The sequence below is a fragment of the Rhinichthys klamathensis genome, unplaced genomic scaffold, assembly GCF_029890125.1.
Source record: "Rhinichthys klamathensis goyatoka isolate OS25496 unplaced genomic scaffold, OSU_Roscu_1.1 h1tg000161l_1, whole genome shotgun sequence".
In the NCBI taxonomy this organism is placed as follows: domain Eukaryota; kingdom Metazoa; phylum Chordata; class Actinopteri; order Cypriniformes; family Leuciscidae; genus Rhinichthys; species Rhinichthys klamathensis.
Genome location: NW_026606695.1, coordinates 4,344,813 through 4,361,837, shown reverse-complemented (window position 1 = coordinate 4,361,837; position 17,025 = coordinate 4,344,813). Strand labels below are relative to the sequence as shown.

At 38.7% G+C, this 17,025-nt stretch overlaps 1 protein-coding gene across 6 annotated transcripts in view; it reads left to right on the top strand.

Moving 5' to 3' along the window:
- b4galnt4b (beta-1,4-N-acetyl-galactosaminyl transferase 4b) overlaps nucleotides 1–17,025 on the top strand; it is a 66,440-nt gene that overhangs the window by 47,145 nt on the left and 2,270 nt on the right. For 4 of the 6 annotated variants that reach the window (XM_056259049.1, XM_056259048.1, XM_056259050.1 and 1 more), the window contains 8 exons: nucleotides 8,374–8,517; nucleotides 9,676–9,785; nucleotides 10,820–10,920; nucleotides 11,030–11,103; nucleotides 12,184–13,447; nucleotides 14,605–14,954; nucleotides 15,539–15,692; nucleotides 15,848–15,920. In XM_056259049.1, coding sequence (XP_056115024.1) covers nucleotides 8,374–8,517; nucleotides 9,676–9,785; nucleotides 10,820–10,920; nucleotides 11,030–11,103; nucleotides 12,184–13,447; nucleotides 14,605–14,954; nucleotides 15,539–15,692; nucleotides 15,848–15,920 — 2,270 coding nt within the window. Of the gene's footprint in view, nucleotides 1–5,476; nucleotides 5,639–8,373; nucleotides 8,518–9,675; nucleotides 9,786–10,819; nucleotides 10,921–11,029; nucleotides 11,104–12,183; nucleotides 13,448–14,604; nucleotides 14,955–15,538; nucleotides 15,693–15,847; nucleotides 15,921–17,025 lie in introns of those variants that run through there. The other 2 variants (XM_056259051.1, XR_008807788.1) reach the window with 2 other exon arrangements.

The following is a 17,025-nucleotide window of genomic DNA, read 5'->3' as shown; positions in this document are numbered from 1 at the left end:
CGGACACCGGCTCAAGTGTGTGCGTAGCCCACACACACCACATGGCTGTGGCCATTATGGCCAGTGTTGCGGTCACTGAGGGCTCAGGCGGCGCATGCGTGGCGTGATCAGTCTCTGGCTGGGCAGACGTGACGTGAACGGTCTCTGGCTGGGCAGACGTGACGTGAACGGTCTCTGGCTGGGCAGACGTGACGTGAACAGTCTCTGGTTGGGCAGACGTGACGTGAACGGTCTCTGGCTGGGCAGACGTGACGTGAACAGTCTCTGGCTGGGCAGACGTGACGAGAACGGTCTCTGGCTGGACGGTCTCTGGCTGGACGGTCTTTGGCTGGACGGTCTCTGGCCGGACGGTCTCTGGCTGGACGGTCTCTGGCTGGACGGTCTCTGGCTGGACGGTCTCTGGCCGGACGGTCTCTGGCCGGACGGTCTCTGGCCGGACGGTCTCTGGCTGGACGGTCTCCTTGGCCCTCCGCACTGACATCAGCGGCGGCTGTGCCACGGTGGACATCAGTCCTGGACGCCCATAGACCGACGTGTTGGCAAGCTTAAAGGCTGACGTAACGAGAAGGACAGGCTGAGGGAATACTGCGGGCTCACTGAGCTCCTTCTCCTCCACGCCCACAGTAAACAATGATCGGCTCATCCACAGGGCCTGGTCAATATACTGTTCCAATGACCCGAGAGGGTCATGATCGGGCATTAATGACCGGAGAGGTTCAGATAACCCTCCGCGGAAGAAGATCTTTAAACACAGATCGTCCATAGCAGACAGATGAGCCAGCTCAATAAAATCTGTGACATAGTCTTCAATGGATCGATCTTCCTGACGAAGACGCATGATCTGGACATCTGGGCACAGGGTTGGCATGGCTGCTGGATTCATGTTGCGGTGAGTTCTTCTGTAACGAAGCAGGCAGGAATGAAGCGGAGAGATGAATCCAATTGCAAGCACATTTAATAATAAAACAAACAAAAGAAACTCAGACTAGGAACACAGAAAAAAGCAACCATTACAACATTAAGAACTCACAAGGACTGGACTGAAACACAGGGATTAAATACAAGGGCAAACGATCTAAACAGGATAACAAGGGGGCGTGGTTAACGGGAAACACCTGGGAAGACTAATAGAGATAACGGGGAGCGGGAAAACAGGGAACAGGACTGAACCAAGTGCACAAAGACAGGGGGAACACAGACAGACATCACAACAAGTACCTTATTTATTAGATACTAGTATCTTTTGTATTTGTTCATAGTATGGCAAGCCATTTTAGCTTAAATTGTACTCAGCGTTACTCGTCATAATTGCATTTTTACTAGTAAGAATTGAATTAGAGAGCTCTGTAATTGTAATTCTTACTAATTGAATTAGAGAGCTCTCTAATAATAATTGTTACTAGTAAGAATTGAATTAGAGAGCTCTCTAATTGTAATTGCTACTAGTAAGAATTGAATTGTAGAGCTCTCTAATTGAATTCTTACTAGTAAAAATGCAATTTCGACGAGTAACACTGGGAACAATTTAAGCTAAGACGGCTTGCCATAGTACCTATTCTTAGTTTACTAGTCAAAAACTGCTTTTTTACTCGTCTTATGTTATGACTAGTCAGAACGGCCACTGTAGAGTTAAATTAAAAATCTTACTAGTAAAATAAAAAATCTTACTGGTAACATTTGGAATAAATACTACTATCTAATAAATAGGTACTATTATCTATTGAATAAGTACTAGAAGCTAATTAATAGTTTAGTTTAGTTTGGTTTATTTAAGAGTTTGACAAGGCAGGATATTGAAGGACAAAACCCTGAAATGTATCAAACAGAACACATACTCAAGACAACCGTATATACCTAATTAAAAAGTTAAAAATAAAAATAGAAGATTCAAACAGGAGGAGTAAAACAGATGCATACAAAAACCTGAAATACATCAGGCTTCATACAAGCAGAACCTGCAAGTTATTTATAAAACAGTAGTTTAAGAGCACGTGGAATAAAATAAAGTTCATGTCTTTTTGATTTGCTCCTGGGCACAATAAGTTCCCTACGCTGCCGTAGTAGGTAAGTAGGTGTTGGAGCCACAGACAGGAATCAATGCAGTGGTGATGAACTGTCCTTGAGTAGTTTTGTAAAAGTACGTATAGTGGCCTCGTCGCGCCTCTCACTCAGTGATGGGAGAGAAGAAGTTGGAACACCTATTATCCGACAGCAACGTTTTTGGACCCTTTCTAACTCATCAGAGAGACCTTTTGGTAGTCCACCCCATACTCAAGAACTGGCCGTATAAATGTCAAATATATTTTCATTAAAACATCACATGGGAGACCCGCGTTTTTAGCAACACAGAGATAGTGGATTCTAGGACGCACCTTCGAAATCATGTACTTAATGTGTGCGCCCCACGACAGATCAGAAGAAATTTGAACTCCAAGTAGTTTAAAGGTGGAAACTCTGCTAATTAGATGTCCTGATATTACAGGAGAGGAAGGGCAGGGAATGTTTTTGTCTTTCCTGGCTCTAATGACCATGTCCACGGTCTTACCTCCATTCATTTGGTAAGTACAATAAGTACTAGTTTCTAATTAATAGGTACTAGTATCTAAAAAATAAGTACTAGTAGCATGAAAATAGATTAGTTTAAATGATTAAATGTTAAAACGGCTTGCCATACCTGTCCCCTGAACACACTGTAAAAAAATGCGGTCTCTGTAGACACCCCAGGCTCCACAAATGGCAACAAAAACAAACTGGAGCAACCCTCACCACGAAAAAAACAAAACCAGTATTCCAGCCAATAACCAATAAGAAGGATTTGGGGGTGGGGTTTGGGGGGGTTAGTGCGCGTACTCATCAATGGGGGTGTGGAGGAGAGAGAAGCATGAAGAGGGAAGTTAGAATGATATTCTCTTTAAGTTTGATATGGCCGACACACGACCAAAGAGACGACGTTCTGATGAACAAATTGCAAAGAAGGAAAAGGAGAAGGAACACACGAAGTCCCGAATTTACATTGGAAAAGCCTTCGAAAGGTGGCGAGATCTCCGCCGGCAGAAGGGCTTCCAATCCGACTTTCAGGTAGCTCTGTTTTTGCTGGACAGCTGGGTAAATCCAGTTAGTTTTTTCTAAATGGATGTTCATGTTCCCCAAACAAACACAAGGATATAATTAGCTAGAACTATGCAGTCAGCGCTAACTTTGGTGAATACAACATATAGGTTTCTAGCAGCTAGCGATCGATCTCTATTGTAAATCATCAAGCAAACTCACCGTAGGGCGACAGATTGTGTGAATGATTGTTTTATCATGTGTTTCTGGTAATGTTTCTCTTTTTCTGCATTCTGTTCTGCATTATATGAAAGCATTTATCTAACTTGGCGACATTACACCTTGAATGAAGTATCAGTAAAACTACAGGATGAGGAGGAGGAGGGAGGGTCTAGCTAGCCTCTGTTTTGTTTGACAATACTTCGAACGTCAACAAGAAGTGACGTCACCCAACATCGCTTAGAGCACCTTTAAACAGGACATGTCAAATTGAACATTCCTTTGTGCCAGGTATAAACTAAACAATATTTTTTGTCTGTTGCGATAGTCACTGTGTCAGATTATGCAATTTTGACTACTAAATCTTGTTGTGTCATTGACAAGAATCATCTAGTCATCTAGTTCATCTAGTTAGTCATCTAGTTAGTTCACCCCAAAATGAAAATTCTGTCAGTAATTACTCACCCTCATGTTGTTCCATCCCCATAAGACTTTCGTTCATCTTCGGAACACAAATTAAGATATTTTTGATTAAATCTGAGAGCTGGATCCCTCCTCCATAGGCCTCTTAAGGGATCGAAACTGGCCAGCCCAAAAGTTATGAAAGAGTATCTCTCGAGGAAAAACTCAAATCGTGCTCGCGCGTTCGTACTTCCTAGCTCATTTTCTCATGGGCGAGCCAAATTCTCTGGGCGGGGAAAGCAGAGAAAGGGGAGGTTACCTTTCCTCCGTATGACGTCATACGGAGGAGATTCAAGATCAGCCCGTCTGAGCTTTCATTTTCTCAAAGGCAGAAAAAGATAGCCAAAGCTCGGTTTACACCGATTGAAATTTCTAGCCACTGGGGGACCATATACAGGCTAGGGGAAATCATATTAATGTTAAAAAACCTCAGAAAGGGTCAGGGGACCTTTAAAATGTTTTTAAGCTATGAAACTTATAGGATGTTTAATGGAACAAAGACTTCTTACAGTATATGTCAAAAGATCAAGGAAAATTTGGTTTTATCATATCATGACCCCTTTAAAGTGATATCTTTGTACTCTAAGGTACTAATATGAACCTACTAGGAGTAGATAAAATACAAAGTTATCCATTTAAGGGTATTGTTCGTTATTTTATCTTTATTATTCAAAAATAAGATCAGAGATCTTCAAATTACGAACAATAGGACAAATGCATTTACATTCATTTTATCCAAAGCGACTTACAAGAAACAACAATATTTGTAATATTTGCAAGCTAGAAAGAGGAGACAAAATAAGAAGAGACAACATAAGAAGAAAGCTTGTTTGAGATTTGATTCTATTTTATGTCCAATTACATTTGCTTGTAATGTGTCTGTTCAATAATCAATAAAGCCATATGGCCCATGACTAAAGCTTTAAAGCTTCAACAGCATCAATGGACACACCAGGCAAAGCCTGCAGTCTTTTTAGCCTATAATGGCACAACTCTGCTCCATCTCTTTGTTCTTCGTCTTCATCTTGGATGTTACTGTAGGCTAACCCTTTAAACTATCTCTTTTCATCCCTCTGTCAGTGCCATGTGCTTTCTTTCAGCCTTTCTAGCATCAGTGTAGACAGACTATAACTGACTGATAGACTATAACTTATACTTGCCCAGTAGCATATTTGCAGTAGATTGATAGGACTAATTAAAGTGTGTTTTCATCACCGGCTAGCTGAGCAGACACTGTTGTGAGCTCTCATAATGTCAGGAGAAAAGCCGTAATGAATTGAGTCTCCCTCACACACACACACACACACACATCTGCATGCTTCAGTGCCCATGACTGATCTTTAAGGGATTGTCTTAAAGCATGGGAAGTGTGTGTGAGCCTGGTTGCATCTCTTTATGCCTTAGGGAAGTGTCCATACAAAAAATAAATAATAAAATAAAACAGATCCAGAGTGAGGTTGGATTTTGAATTTGAAGCCCAGCAGTGTGGATAGTGTTGAAGAGTAACATGGTCATTGATGATCTGTACTGGCTCCAGATTTAGTGTAAAATGGAATGCTATATAAAAACTGAACTAAAATATGCTGTCCATAACTCACCTCCTCTCTGGTGCAGTTTGGCTCTGTGTCAATGAAATGTCACTTTAAACTTTGCAGTTGTGGTGACAAGCAGCAAGCATCTTGTTTTTTATCAGCTGTCCATGAACATCAACTTTCAACTTTAGGACATTCGATACATTATTTTAAGTGGTTGTAATTCCTTTGTAAATACATATACACTGTTCTTAAGTTTGAAATAATGTTTTTACAAGACGTCTTTTATGCTCAGCAAGGCAGTAAAAACAGCAATATTGTGAAGTATTGTAAGGACCACCCGTCGGCCCAACGGCGTGGGCGAAGGTTTATTGCATGTAGGTCTTTTCAGCACTTCTGTGAAGTTCACTTAATTTATTATAATTTCGTTTAAATTTGATTCTAGTTCCATGCTTAGTCTGACTCCTATTCCAAATCGTTATTAAATTTAGACTTGATTTCTAGTTAGGAACTAACCATAAATATTGGTTATGTTTCAATTTAGGTATTTGATTGTTCTTGGTATCCCATACTTTCAGTTATTCGTTCATTAGGGACCTGATGCCGCATAAAGTCACACGCCAGCCGGGTTACGTGGATCTCAGGGACACAAACTCGCCCGTCTGATCTTATACTCAAAGGGTGCAGGGTTAACTATTACCTTTTTAATACTGATCTTTCATTAAAAAAAGTGTAGTTTATGTAGCCACTTCTGTACAACAGAAGTGCTAAGTCTTGCTAAGTCAGTGATAGACAGAAATCAAAAGGTCTTCAGATGACATGCTTACTGCTCCATTTATTTATGAGCCTTTAGTTTGACCTCTCCTGGACATCAGATTTGCAGTAGCACGAGCCTCCTCATAATCTACGGGTAATAATAATTTTAGATGAATACAGAATAAATTGAGTGATCTGAGTGCAGGACTCAGGAAGACACTAACACAGCACTGTGTGGGGGTTTTCTGGTTACAGAATTCCCATTGACTCTTCGGCCAGTTTCCCTTAAATATCCAGACCAGAACAAAAGAGTTGTAAATATTTACTACACCAATATTTTTCGATTTGTTGGACCTACTCTCGTACCCCAAAGGGTCACAGTTGGTTTTGGGGGAGAGGAACAATGGTTATCAGATATCTTGAAGAGACACAACAGGAGAACAGAATTCTTCTAAGTTTTCAATCTTTCACGTAACATAAGTGACTGCTGTGAAATTGAGACCATTTTAACAATTGCACTGAGACATTTAAAATGATACCAAATATGAAAGAGAAAAAACAATGTATTTACAAGATGCGTCTTATAACACAAGATATGTGTTATCTGTTTCGATGTGCGTTAAGGTGAAGACACGAGACCTGTTTTAGGTTTCAGCCATGTTCTTTTATCTGCCTTAACCCCGCCCCGTAGACCCAACATTACATGTATCAGCAATAGGTGACTCGTGTATTGCATATCATGACATTATCGACATTCTTAGTGAACTTTCAATGACTTGAGCCAGGGTGAAAGGAGGGGAGTAGGTAGAAAGAGGCTCATAGATAAGTGAGGAGAGAAGTCTGGGCAAAGCAGTATCTTATGCTCTTTCTTTGAGATCTCTCCTGATGAGTGAGTTTTATTGTTTTATTGCAGGTAAGGATTCTCAAGTTCAGTCTTAGCAGAAATCCATCCTTATAGTATTATTACAGTTTAAAATAACAATTATAATAACTTAAAAATGTAATTTATTCCTGTGATGGCAAAGCTGTATTTTCAGCATCATTACTCCAGTCTTCAATGTCACATGATCCTTCAGAAATCATCATAATATGCTGACTTGGGGATCAAGACACATTTCTTATTAATATTCATATTAAAAGTACTGATTTTAATGAATTTTTTGATGAATATAAAGTTCAAATGAACAACATGTATTATTTTTGTGACAATGTAAAACTCTTTACTTTCACTTTTGATCAATTTAATGTGTCCTCGCTGAATAAAATGATCAGTTTCTTTGAGGAAACAAAAAATATCTGACCCCAAACTTTTAAATGGAAGTTAAAGGAGCTGTATGTAAGATTGTGGCCAAAACAAGTACTGCAATCACTGTCAAATTACTGTAGAGTGGTGTATCTCCTCCCCCTCCTCCCTGACTCGAGGTTGCCAGATCGGCTGCAGGATCCAGCAGGAATGTGACGAGCTGCAGCTGTGGTAACTACAGCAGAGCTGGCAACCCGGATGCCGCAACACTACTGACTTCGTGATTGGTAGATAGGTGGAGGGTGGAGCATCAGACCAAAACACAACATGACAACATCAACATCAGTTGAGGGCTGCAACTGCACTTTTTAAATGACAATATCCTGGCCAGACTACTGTTGTCAGTGATATAAGTATTTGAAATGTACATGATTTCTTAATGTCTATTGACATTTCAGGGCCATTTTATGATTAATTGAAATAAATTTCTTACATACAGCTCCTTTAATGCCCATTTGTCACATTAAATAATCATGTTAACACATACCTTTTGCAAGTGTGGGACCATGTTGAAAATCAAATCTAGGATTCAAAATAAACCTGTAAAATTTGTTTTAGAATTTTTAGGATTAAAACAAAGGATAATTTTTCTAAATGAATATTATAGGTCACTAATCAAATTATTACATTTGTGATACTGATCATGTGACTCTCTAAAAATGGTCAGATATACTTGCTTACATTGAAATGCAAGATGCTCTTTGGATCATTCTTAAATTATGTATTAGTACTACAGTATATTGCCATTTTCTGGTATTTAGACATTTCTAAAAATTCATGTTTATTTTTAATTTCAACTTTTCATTCATATAGTTATGCTGATACAGTAGTTATGCTTTAAACCTATAATAAAAAAATTGCAAAAGCATCTACACTAGGGGTCTGAGTATGCCACTCCATTTATTTTTCAGACATATATTCCAGCAATGATGCTACCATTTCTATAATGGCAACTAACAGCACAGGTTGTTGAATGTTAGTCTGACAGCTGATTTAAATTCAGATGCTGTCTCTCATTGTCCATATTCTCTCTCTTCTCTGGGTCTCTGACAGATGAATCCAGTCTGAAGATGAACAGTGTTTGTCACATCCCACAGACACTGGCCAGTCACTCTCTCGCTCTACAGGATAAGCACCGGTCAGAGACACATTCTGCAGACATGCTCAAACCAGATCCACGAGACACCTTCTACAAGAGTGAGTATTCCCAATGGTGTGTATGCAAATTAACAGATTGATTCAGTTCACTATTCTCATTTGTGAATCATCCGTTCACCTGATCGAACTGAGCCTCTAAATATACTCTTTGTCTAGTAAAATAATTGATGTATAACATATCATATTACACTAATGTTTAAAAGTTTAGATTTTTTAATGTTTTTGAAAATCTCTTATGCTCACCAAGGCTGCATTTTTTTTTTTTTTTCAATTTTAATATATTTTAAATTTTAATTTATTCCTGTGATGGCAAAGCTGAAAAGCATCAATTACTCTGTCTCTAGTGTCACATGATCCTTACATTAATATGATGACTTGGTACTGAAACATTTCTTGTTTCTATTGTGGCATTATACCCAAGTGAAATGCCTTCTTGAATGAGAAAAAAACATAGGGTGGGACTTTGATTGGATTGGTTGGATTGTTGTCATTTGCTTTTGCTGTAATCTCATGTGAGTGACAGGTTTCTGGATCAGAGAGGTTAGTCACACCCTTGTGCTGATGAACACGTCATCAGAGAAGAGAAGCATTGTTGCAAGGGGAGGGGGAATATTTGATTAGAAAGATCAAAAGGCAGCATTTATTTGAAACAGAATTTCTTTTCTGACATTATATATCTTTACTTGTCCTGTAAGTGCCAGAACTTGGTATATATAGGCTATATATTTGTTTCATGATGATCTTGTGATAAAACTGACAGCTAATTTTGAAATTATTATTTTTTTTTTATCTTTTTTCAGCATTCTAGCACTATTATGTGTATGTATGGCTGCGGTTGGTGAACAAAACAAACAGCCATCTATCTGGATAGACAGTGGGTTGCAGTTGTGCTAATGTTTAATTGCTAGTTGTGTGGAAGCTTTGCAGTGCACTGGTAGGTCTATATGGTGGTGTAGATATAGAATGTAAGCTTGTTAGAAGCAACACCATGGAATATGTGACAGTCAGGACTGAGGTGCATTTAATGGGTGCAAAACGTGCAAAATAATAGTGATGAATGGAAGCCATTGGGTATCTGTATGAAAACCAGCTAATTTGCTAAAATGTTTGTGCTGAGCAGCTATTTGTAACAGCTATTTAAACTGTCCCATCAAAATGTGTGCATTGTCCCATTTGATGACATATTTGTTATCCTAGTTCCCATGATAGATCGGTCCAGGCTGGAGAATGTTCTGCCATCTTGTGTCTACTCTCCTACGTATGTGGTGAAGGACTTCCCTATCGCACGCTATCAAGGCCTGCAGTTTGTAAGTTTGTAACATAGTCTCACCAAACACTCTCTTACTATATGTTGTTTTATTGGCAATACAGCTGAGAGTTTGCTAGTGGTTTTTAGCTGCTAGTTTCTGATAAACAATTTAATAAAGATTTTAATAATTATTTTGCTAGTTTAGTTTTATAAGCAGGATATTGAAAACTTTTCATGAAAATGTAGTGCAGCGGTTCTCAACCAGGGGCCTGGGACCCACTAGGGGGCCTCAGCACATTTTCAAAGGGGGCCACAAGATGGCTTAAATTTTTTTTTTTTAAACAAAGCAAACGTTAAAATAAACAGCTAGAAATAAAGATATTAAAGATATATAATTAACTGATGTAATTTTTCTCATTTCAGTTTGTTCCCTCAACAACTGTCATACTGGATAAATGAGGGAATTTTAAAAGCACAATTTCTAGACCTGAAAAAGTCATTGAATTGTTTTAACTCTTTAAAAATGTATATACAATATAATTTTCTAGTGATGCCACGCTGTGATAAAAAACAATTAAAATGATTAAAAATTGTAATTTAAAATAAAACATATGAATATGACTGTGGAATCATGTACATTTAAAAAAAATCTAAATAACTTGTTTCCACTTTTGTGTAATGAAAGGTTCCATGGATGTTAAAGTTTCTTTGTGGAACCATAGATGCCAACAAAGAACCTTTATTTTTAAGGAGTGTGCCGCTCCTAGTTTCTCTAAATAAGCAGCTTTGTCATTACAGCCACAAATATCTTGGCCTTTGAATACTGTTTTGGAAAGTGGTCCCCCAAAAAAGGTTGAGAACCACTGATGTAAATATCTCTTTTAAGATGTTTCTGAGCTTAGAGCAAACAGTGCCCTCTTTTGGCCATTACTGTTCAACACAGCATCTGTTAAATCTCATGCTATCCAATTACAGTCACTGTTTTTAATTCTTCCGATTTTCTTATTTGATACATTTTTCCGTAATATTTTGGAAATGCATGTACCAAAAATCACTGCCAGTTTTCTCTTATTCGTATGTGTTCTCAACCAGGTCTACCTTTCCTATGTATATCCCAATGACTTCACCAGACTTACCCATATGGAGAAAAAGAACAAATGCTTCTATCGAGAGTCCCCTGTCTACTTAGAAAAGTATGAGTCCCAACTGATCATGACAAGAAATTAGGCAATCAGTCAAATATCTAAATACATAAATAAAAAGATAAGCATGGCCCTGTCATTCTTTTGAATTGTCATATAGATTTGGCTTCTATAAGTACATGAAGATGGATGAGGAGGATGATGACCAGCCTGTTTTCTTCCCCAAACCTGATGGTCTGTGTTCAGCTGGGATCTTAATAACAGATAAGAATTCAGCAGCTGTTTCCTCTCTTTAAAATCTCACCATGACATCTGTAATGAGCCAAGCGACATGTGTGTTCCCAAGGTTCAAAATTAACACAGGCCAGACGCCAAATGTGAGTAGAAATGGGCTTTGAAGAGTAAATAAAACAGTTGGCCACCAACTTTATTAGGATCATTACATGGTTTATGTTACACCATTAGAAAGATACCATTTGATTTACTCATGCAAAGACCTATGGCACATTATCAGATTTTCACTACACAATTATCATTACATGCCCAAAAAATTGTGATAACAATATTATTGTGATAGCTATAGAAATCTTGAAAAACATTTATCAAGTCAAATTCATCTTTAACTTAATTTCATGATTCAAAATATGAGTGTAGGGAACCTTAGAGAGTTCATAGCCATAACTGTAAAAAGACAAAAAGAAGTGAGTGTTGAACACCCCGTCTTTTTTTACAGAATCTTAAAAACAAAATAAATCCCTCACTGATGAACTTACTTTTTCTGTCTGTCATCTCCTTTGACATGATTTTGTGCGGCAGTAGCTACACACTGCGTCGTTGTTTCTTTCCCCCCATGTTATGACAGGTGGCAAACAGCGTTAAGGTGCAGTACCGCCCTCAAACAGACACTGGTACTGGGTTATTTAAGATATTACGACGGCATATTACGGCATATTACGACACCCCTAGTACAAAGTTCCTACATTAAGCCACTAAAACAAAAATATTTGAGGGAAAAAAACATCACAATGTGCCTTTTTGTTCTGGTGCAATTTCCATAACGAGTGGTTTATTTCATATATAATTCTTCAAGTGCATTGTGTGTAAAAAATTACCACAAAATTTGGACTGCTGCAACATGCTGTGTGCAACAGCACTATTGGAAGGCCTGGAAATGATAATGGTTAGCCGTAGATTTCTATCAACATCGCAACACATGTCACTGACTCTTTAATCATGTCATTAAGCAATTCTCATTTCAGATTAAATTAATTATTTAAAGGGCGTTAGTTTGATGGGGCTCGTCTCTTCTGACAGATTTCCTGGAGGAGGAAGAAGGTGTCGACCTAGAGGAGACAATCAACTCCAGCAACCGGCCAGTCAGGAGGACCAGTCTACCCTATCAGACGTCAAGGATTACAGCCTCCTCAAAGCCTGATAGATTAGACACGGGTTCAAAGAGCCAGGTCTTACAGCAAGAGAGGCAATACAATCAGTTAAAAGAGCAAGAAAGGAGTCAAAAAACTATAGGGGAGAGGTTTTATAAACACTCTCTGGTGGTGGATGATGAAATGACAGAAATAAGGCAAAGAAAGGCAAAGGGTAGTGCAGGTGCATTAGAGTCTCAAAGTGGGTCTCTAAATGAACAGACGGAAGCGAGCGAGGAGAACGGGGACTCCCAAAAACCTGCACTGGTTCAGAAAGGCCGTTTTTTAACATGGCAACTCCCTGACACAGGACTGCCAAACAAAAGTAAACTTAGAGAAACTGCTAGTCCTCCTGTGAAGGGAAGATCCCCCTTTAAGCTTCCTCAAAAGTCCCCTCTCTATGTTTTGGCTAATAGGATTTTAGGTAGCGCAGGCAAGCCTGTGTTTGGGACCAGTGTGGAGAAAGAGACTAATACCAACAAAATTTACATCACTAGACCCCGTCCACCAGTAAGCAGACCAAAGCCTCCTGTGGAAGTGTTTCCTGGCGTCTTCCTTTATCAATCTAGAAAGACCAAGAGGCTTGTGGATTTAAGTTCAAAATGGAGGTCTTTACAAACCCAAGCCGCTGCTTCTCTACCATGGCCGGACTTCTCCTTAATGGGGCATAAGACTTCCACCCAAACTGCCTTGTTAAAGCACAGCCATCCCTCCTTGCCTACAGAGCCTAGGCCTCATAATAAGGGTGACCCTACCCCCTTCATATCAGATCCAGACAGCTTGCCCCCATCAAGCTCAGAAAAGAGAGGCCACCCTGGGCTAAACTCGTCTGAGAACAGCCGGCCTCCGGAGATGCAGTCAACAAAGATCTCGGAAATGCCTGAGGGATCGCACATGGCTCCTCAGAGCAGGGGTCTTGAAGAAGGAGAAATGTCCGAGTACAGTTATGAGGAGGCCCAAGTGAGGCCGAGTTTGAAAGAGGAGGCCATCAACTGGCAGCGCACCTTCAGCGTGAATCCTGTGGACTTTGAGGTGCTGAGGTCGGACTGGAACGACCTGAGGTGTAACATCTCGGGAAATCTGCAGCTCGCCGAGAACGAGGTCGTTGATGTGATCTCACAGTACATGGAGAGGCTGAACGAGCGGAATGGAGGGTGAGCGTGTGCGGGTGCAAATGAAGATACTTAAAAAGGATGGTTCACCCAAAAATAACAACTCTGTCATTACAACGCATTCTCATCCCAAGGCGTTATATACTGACGCTTTTGCCAAAGCGTCTACATCCGACGCACATGGCACCCTTTAGCGTCAATATAACACGCCTCAGTTATGGGTAGGTTTAGGTCTGGGGTAGTGTTAGGGTTAGACCACTAGGAGGCGCCATATATCTGCGTCTCATATTGACGCTAAAGGGTGCCATGTGCGTTGGATATAGACGCTTTGGCAAAAGCGTCAGTATATGACGCCTTGGGATGAGAACGGGCTGGTCATTATTTATCTGCCCTCATGTTGGTATAAACCAGTATGATTTTCTTTCTTCAAAATTTTGAAGAATGTACTGGTTAATTCTTTGTCAATTTTACAAATAATGACCTGGACCTTTCAAAATAAAAGTGCATTCTGTATTTATTTTTCACCATAAAAGATGTCCATACTAATTGGGCTGTATATAAAAGTTTTCTGAATCTATTCAATAGTTTTGTATGATAATTATTTTAGTTATTAATTACTTCACCTTCGATGAACTGCTATAACTGGATCAATGAGTCAGGGAGTTGAACTCAAGAATTGGAATCATTCAGACTGGTTTTTGTGTACTGAATCGACCAGAGTTAAAAGAACAGTTTGTTAACAAAATCAGACACCTCCCTCTCACGCAAAGGCAGCGTTTAAATAGTCTTATTTAAACGCATAAAATGTATTTACAAAATAAATAATGACTATTTTAGATGTAGACAACTTTACTACTAATATGGACCACAGTGAAATAAAAAAAAATAGGATAAAAAAAAATGACCCCTTTAAACATTTGTGTGGGATTTTTTCTGCTGAGCCTGCAGCTCAAATGTACATTTTGAACGCTCCTGCTGTTAAGCACTTTCTCAGTGGGTCGCTTTATGCAGCTTTATCAAATAACAATTGGGAAAGCTTTATTACCCCTGACACAACTAGATTAAACATGATGTGTGGTGTTGTAGTATGTGCTTATATTTTACATGCACATATTCCTCATTGTCTCTTTGAAGTTGACTCAATTTACAGTACCTCTGTCTCTTTTTCTAACCGTTTCTTCTTTTTGCCTCTCTATCAGGATCTACACTCTGGTCCGAATTGTAAATGTAGAGAAGCGGAGAGATTCAGCCAGGGGCAACCGTTATTTGGTGGAACTATTGTTGATGGAGGGAGGAAAAAGAGTGGTGCGCCTGTCTGACTACATCTATCTGCTGTTGCACCGCAGTCGACATGAGGATGGAATTGAGAGCAGAGAGGGAACTATGCCCTCGTCTCACCATAGACCCTCCAAAAAACCTCTACCCAGCGGCTCCAGTACCCAAACACACAACACCACAGTCTGGAGCACCAGCTGGGCCAAACCCCTGCTCTGCCAGCCAGCCATGTTAGAATGGAGACATGACGTGATGGTACACTTTGTTGTACCAGGTATTTATAATGAATAAGAATTCCTGTTTATATGCATTTTTAGGAAAGAGTACTGACTTTGTAAATGTTAATGATAATTTAAATTATAGCCATAATCTGATACACTACTTTTCAAAAGTTAGGGGTCAGTAAGATTGTGAATGGAAAATACCACAGATGGAAAATACTACTTTTATTGATCAAGGACGTATTAAATTGATCAGTAATGACAGTAAAGTAAAAAAAATTGAACTTTCTATTTATCAAAATATCCAGAAAAAAATGATCCTGGTTTAAACAAAAATATTAAGCAGCAAAACTGTATTCAAGCACCAAATCAGAATATTTGAATGATTTCGGAAGGATCATGTGACACTAAAGACTGGAGTAATGATGATGAAAATTTTCATCACAGGAATACATTACATTTTAACATATATTAAAACAGAAATATTATTAAAAACAGTTATTTTTAATAGTCATAATAATAGTTTTAACTGTATTTCTAAATATATAATAAATGCAGCCTTGCATTAAAGACTTTCATAAATATTGATAAAACTTATGGTTTCATAGCCACTCATCCGAGTTGTCTTTTGTGGCAGTAAAGAATCAGGCTCGCTGGGTGCAGCAGTTTATCTCAGATATGGAGCTCCTGCACCGTGAGACTAAGGATGAGAATTTCAGCGTGATCATCGTAGACTTCCAGAGCGATGACATGGATGTGGAGCAGGCACTGAAAGAGAGCACTGTGCCCAGGTGAATAGTATACTGAGTTCTTCTTTCCACTTTTATCTGAGCACCTGCAGAGCAGAGTCCCTGCCTTCATGTGAGTCCTGTTGTTGGACGCATAAACTGTTTGTACTTGAGAACCTAACCCTGTTTTCTTCCTGTTCTTGGCTGTGTGTGTGTAGGTATGAGTATCTGAGACGTGAAGGGAACTTCGAGAGATCGTCTGGTTTACAGATGGGTGTGAACAACATAAAGGTAAGAAAAAATCAAATATTTTACAGTATTTGTGAGTCAACAGCTTGTAACGCTTAGATCCACAGAAAACGATTATAAAAGAACATAAGATTTATCATGAACTCAGAATAACAAGCCAACAAACAAAACAGTGTGCTAGTGCACAGACAACAACCGACAATGTACTGAGGGACCAAAGGAACTTTAGTGGCACAAACAAGGTTAATAAGGAGACACAGCTGAACTAAGAGGACTAATCACATCAGTAAACATGGCAACACATAAGTGGAAACTAGACAAAGAAAACACGTGACTGAATGAAAACAAAAATTGAACGTGACTGTGACAGTCAAAAAATATTTTTTAAAGTTATTGTGGTGCTCTTTAAAAATGTTATTCAATTGCCTTTTAAAATAATGTAATTACATTACTTTTAATGGAAAGGTTTTTTTTTTTTCTAACTCTTCCAGGAATTAAAGTTTTTAAGTGTTTAAGTAAATTAGTGCTGTTTTAGTGTCTGCAAATCTTTGTCCACCTGACATAATTTGCAATAGTAGTTGGTCTACATTGAAAAACAAAAATGGTGTAGGATTTACTCAAAATAATTTTCATTCATTACAAATAATTATAAAAAAAAAACACTGAATTAAACGTGATTAAGATGTGCAAAATGTACTACAGTTATCTTTGTTTACACTGTACATTATGGAGAAATATGAGGTTCATGGTTATTTGTCCATAAATAAATTATACAGAACAGAAAGTAATTTTACATTTTTTCAAAATTATAAAAAAATTGAAAAGTAATGTTTGTTTGTTTGTTTGTTTATTTTATTTATTTATTAAGCACTTTTACACAACTGACCATTGAACAAAGTGCTGTACAATATCCAAAACACATAAAGATAACCATAAAAACACAACACTAAAACCACAGTTAACAGCGAAAATAAACCCCTCAGTTTTAATAACCTACACAAACAATTACTATACCCCATTAAATGCTAATGCAAGGAGGTATTCCTTGAGCTTGTGTTTAAAAACACTTAATGTGGATACCGATCTAAGAGAAAAAGGTAGATCATTCCAGAATTTTGGAGCTATCGGTACAAAAGCTCGATCTCCA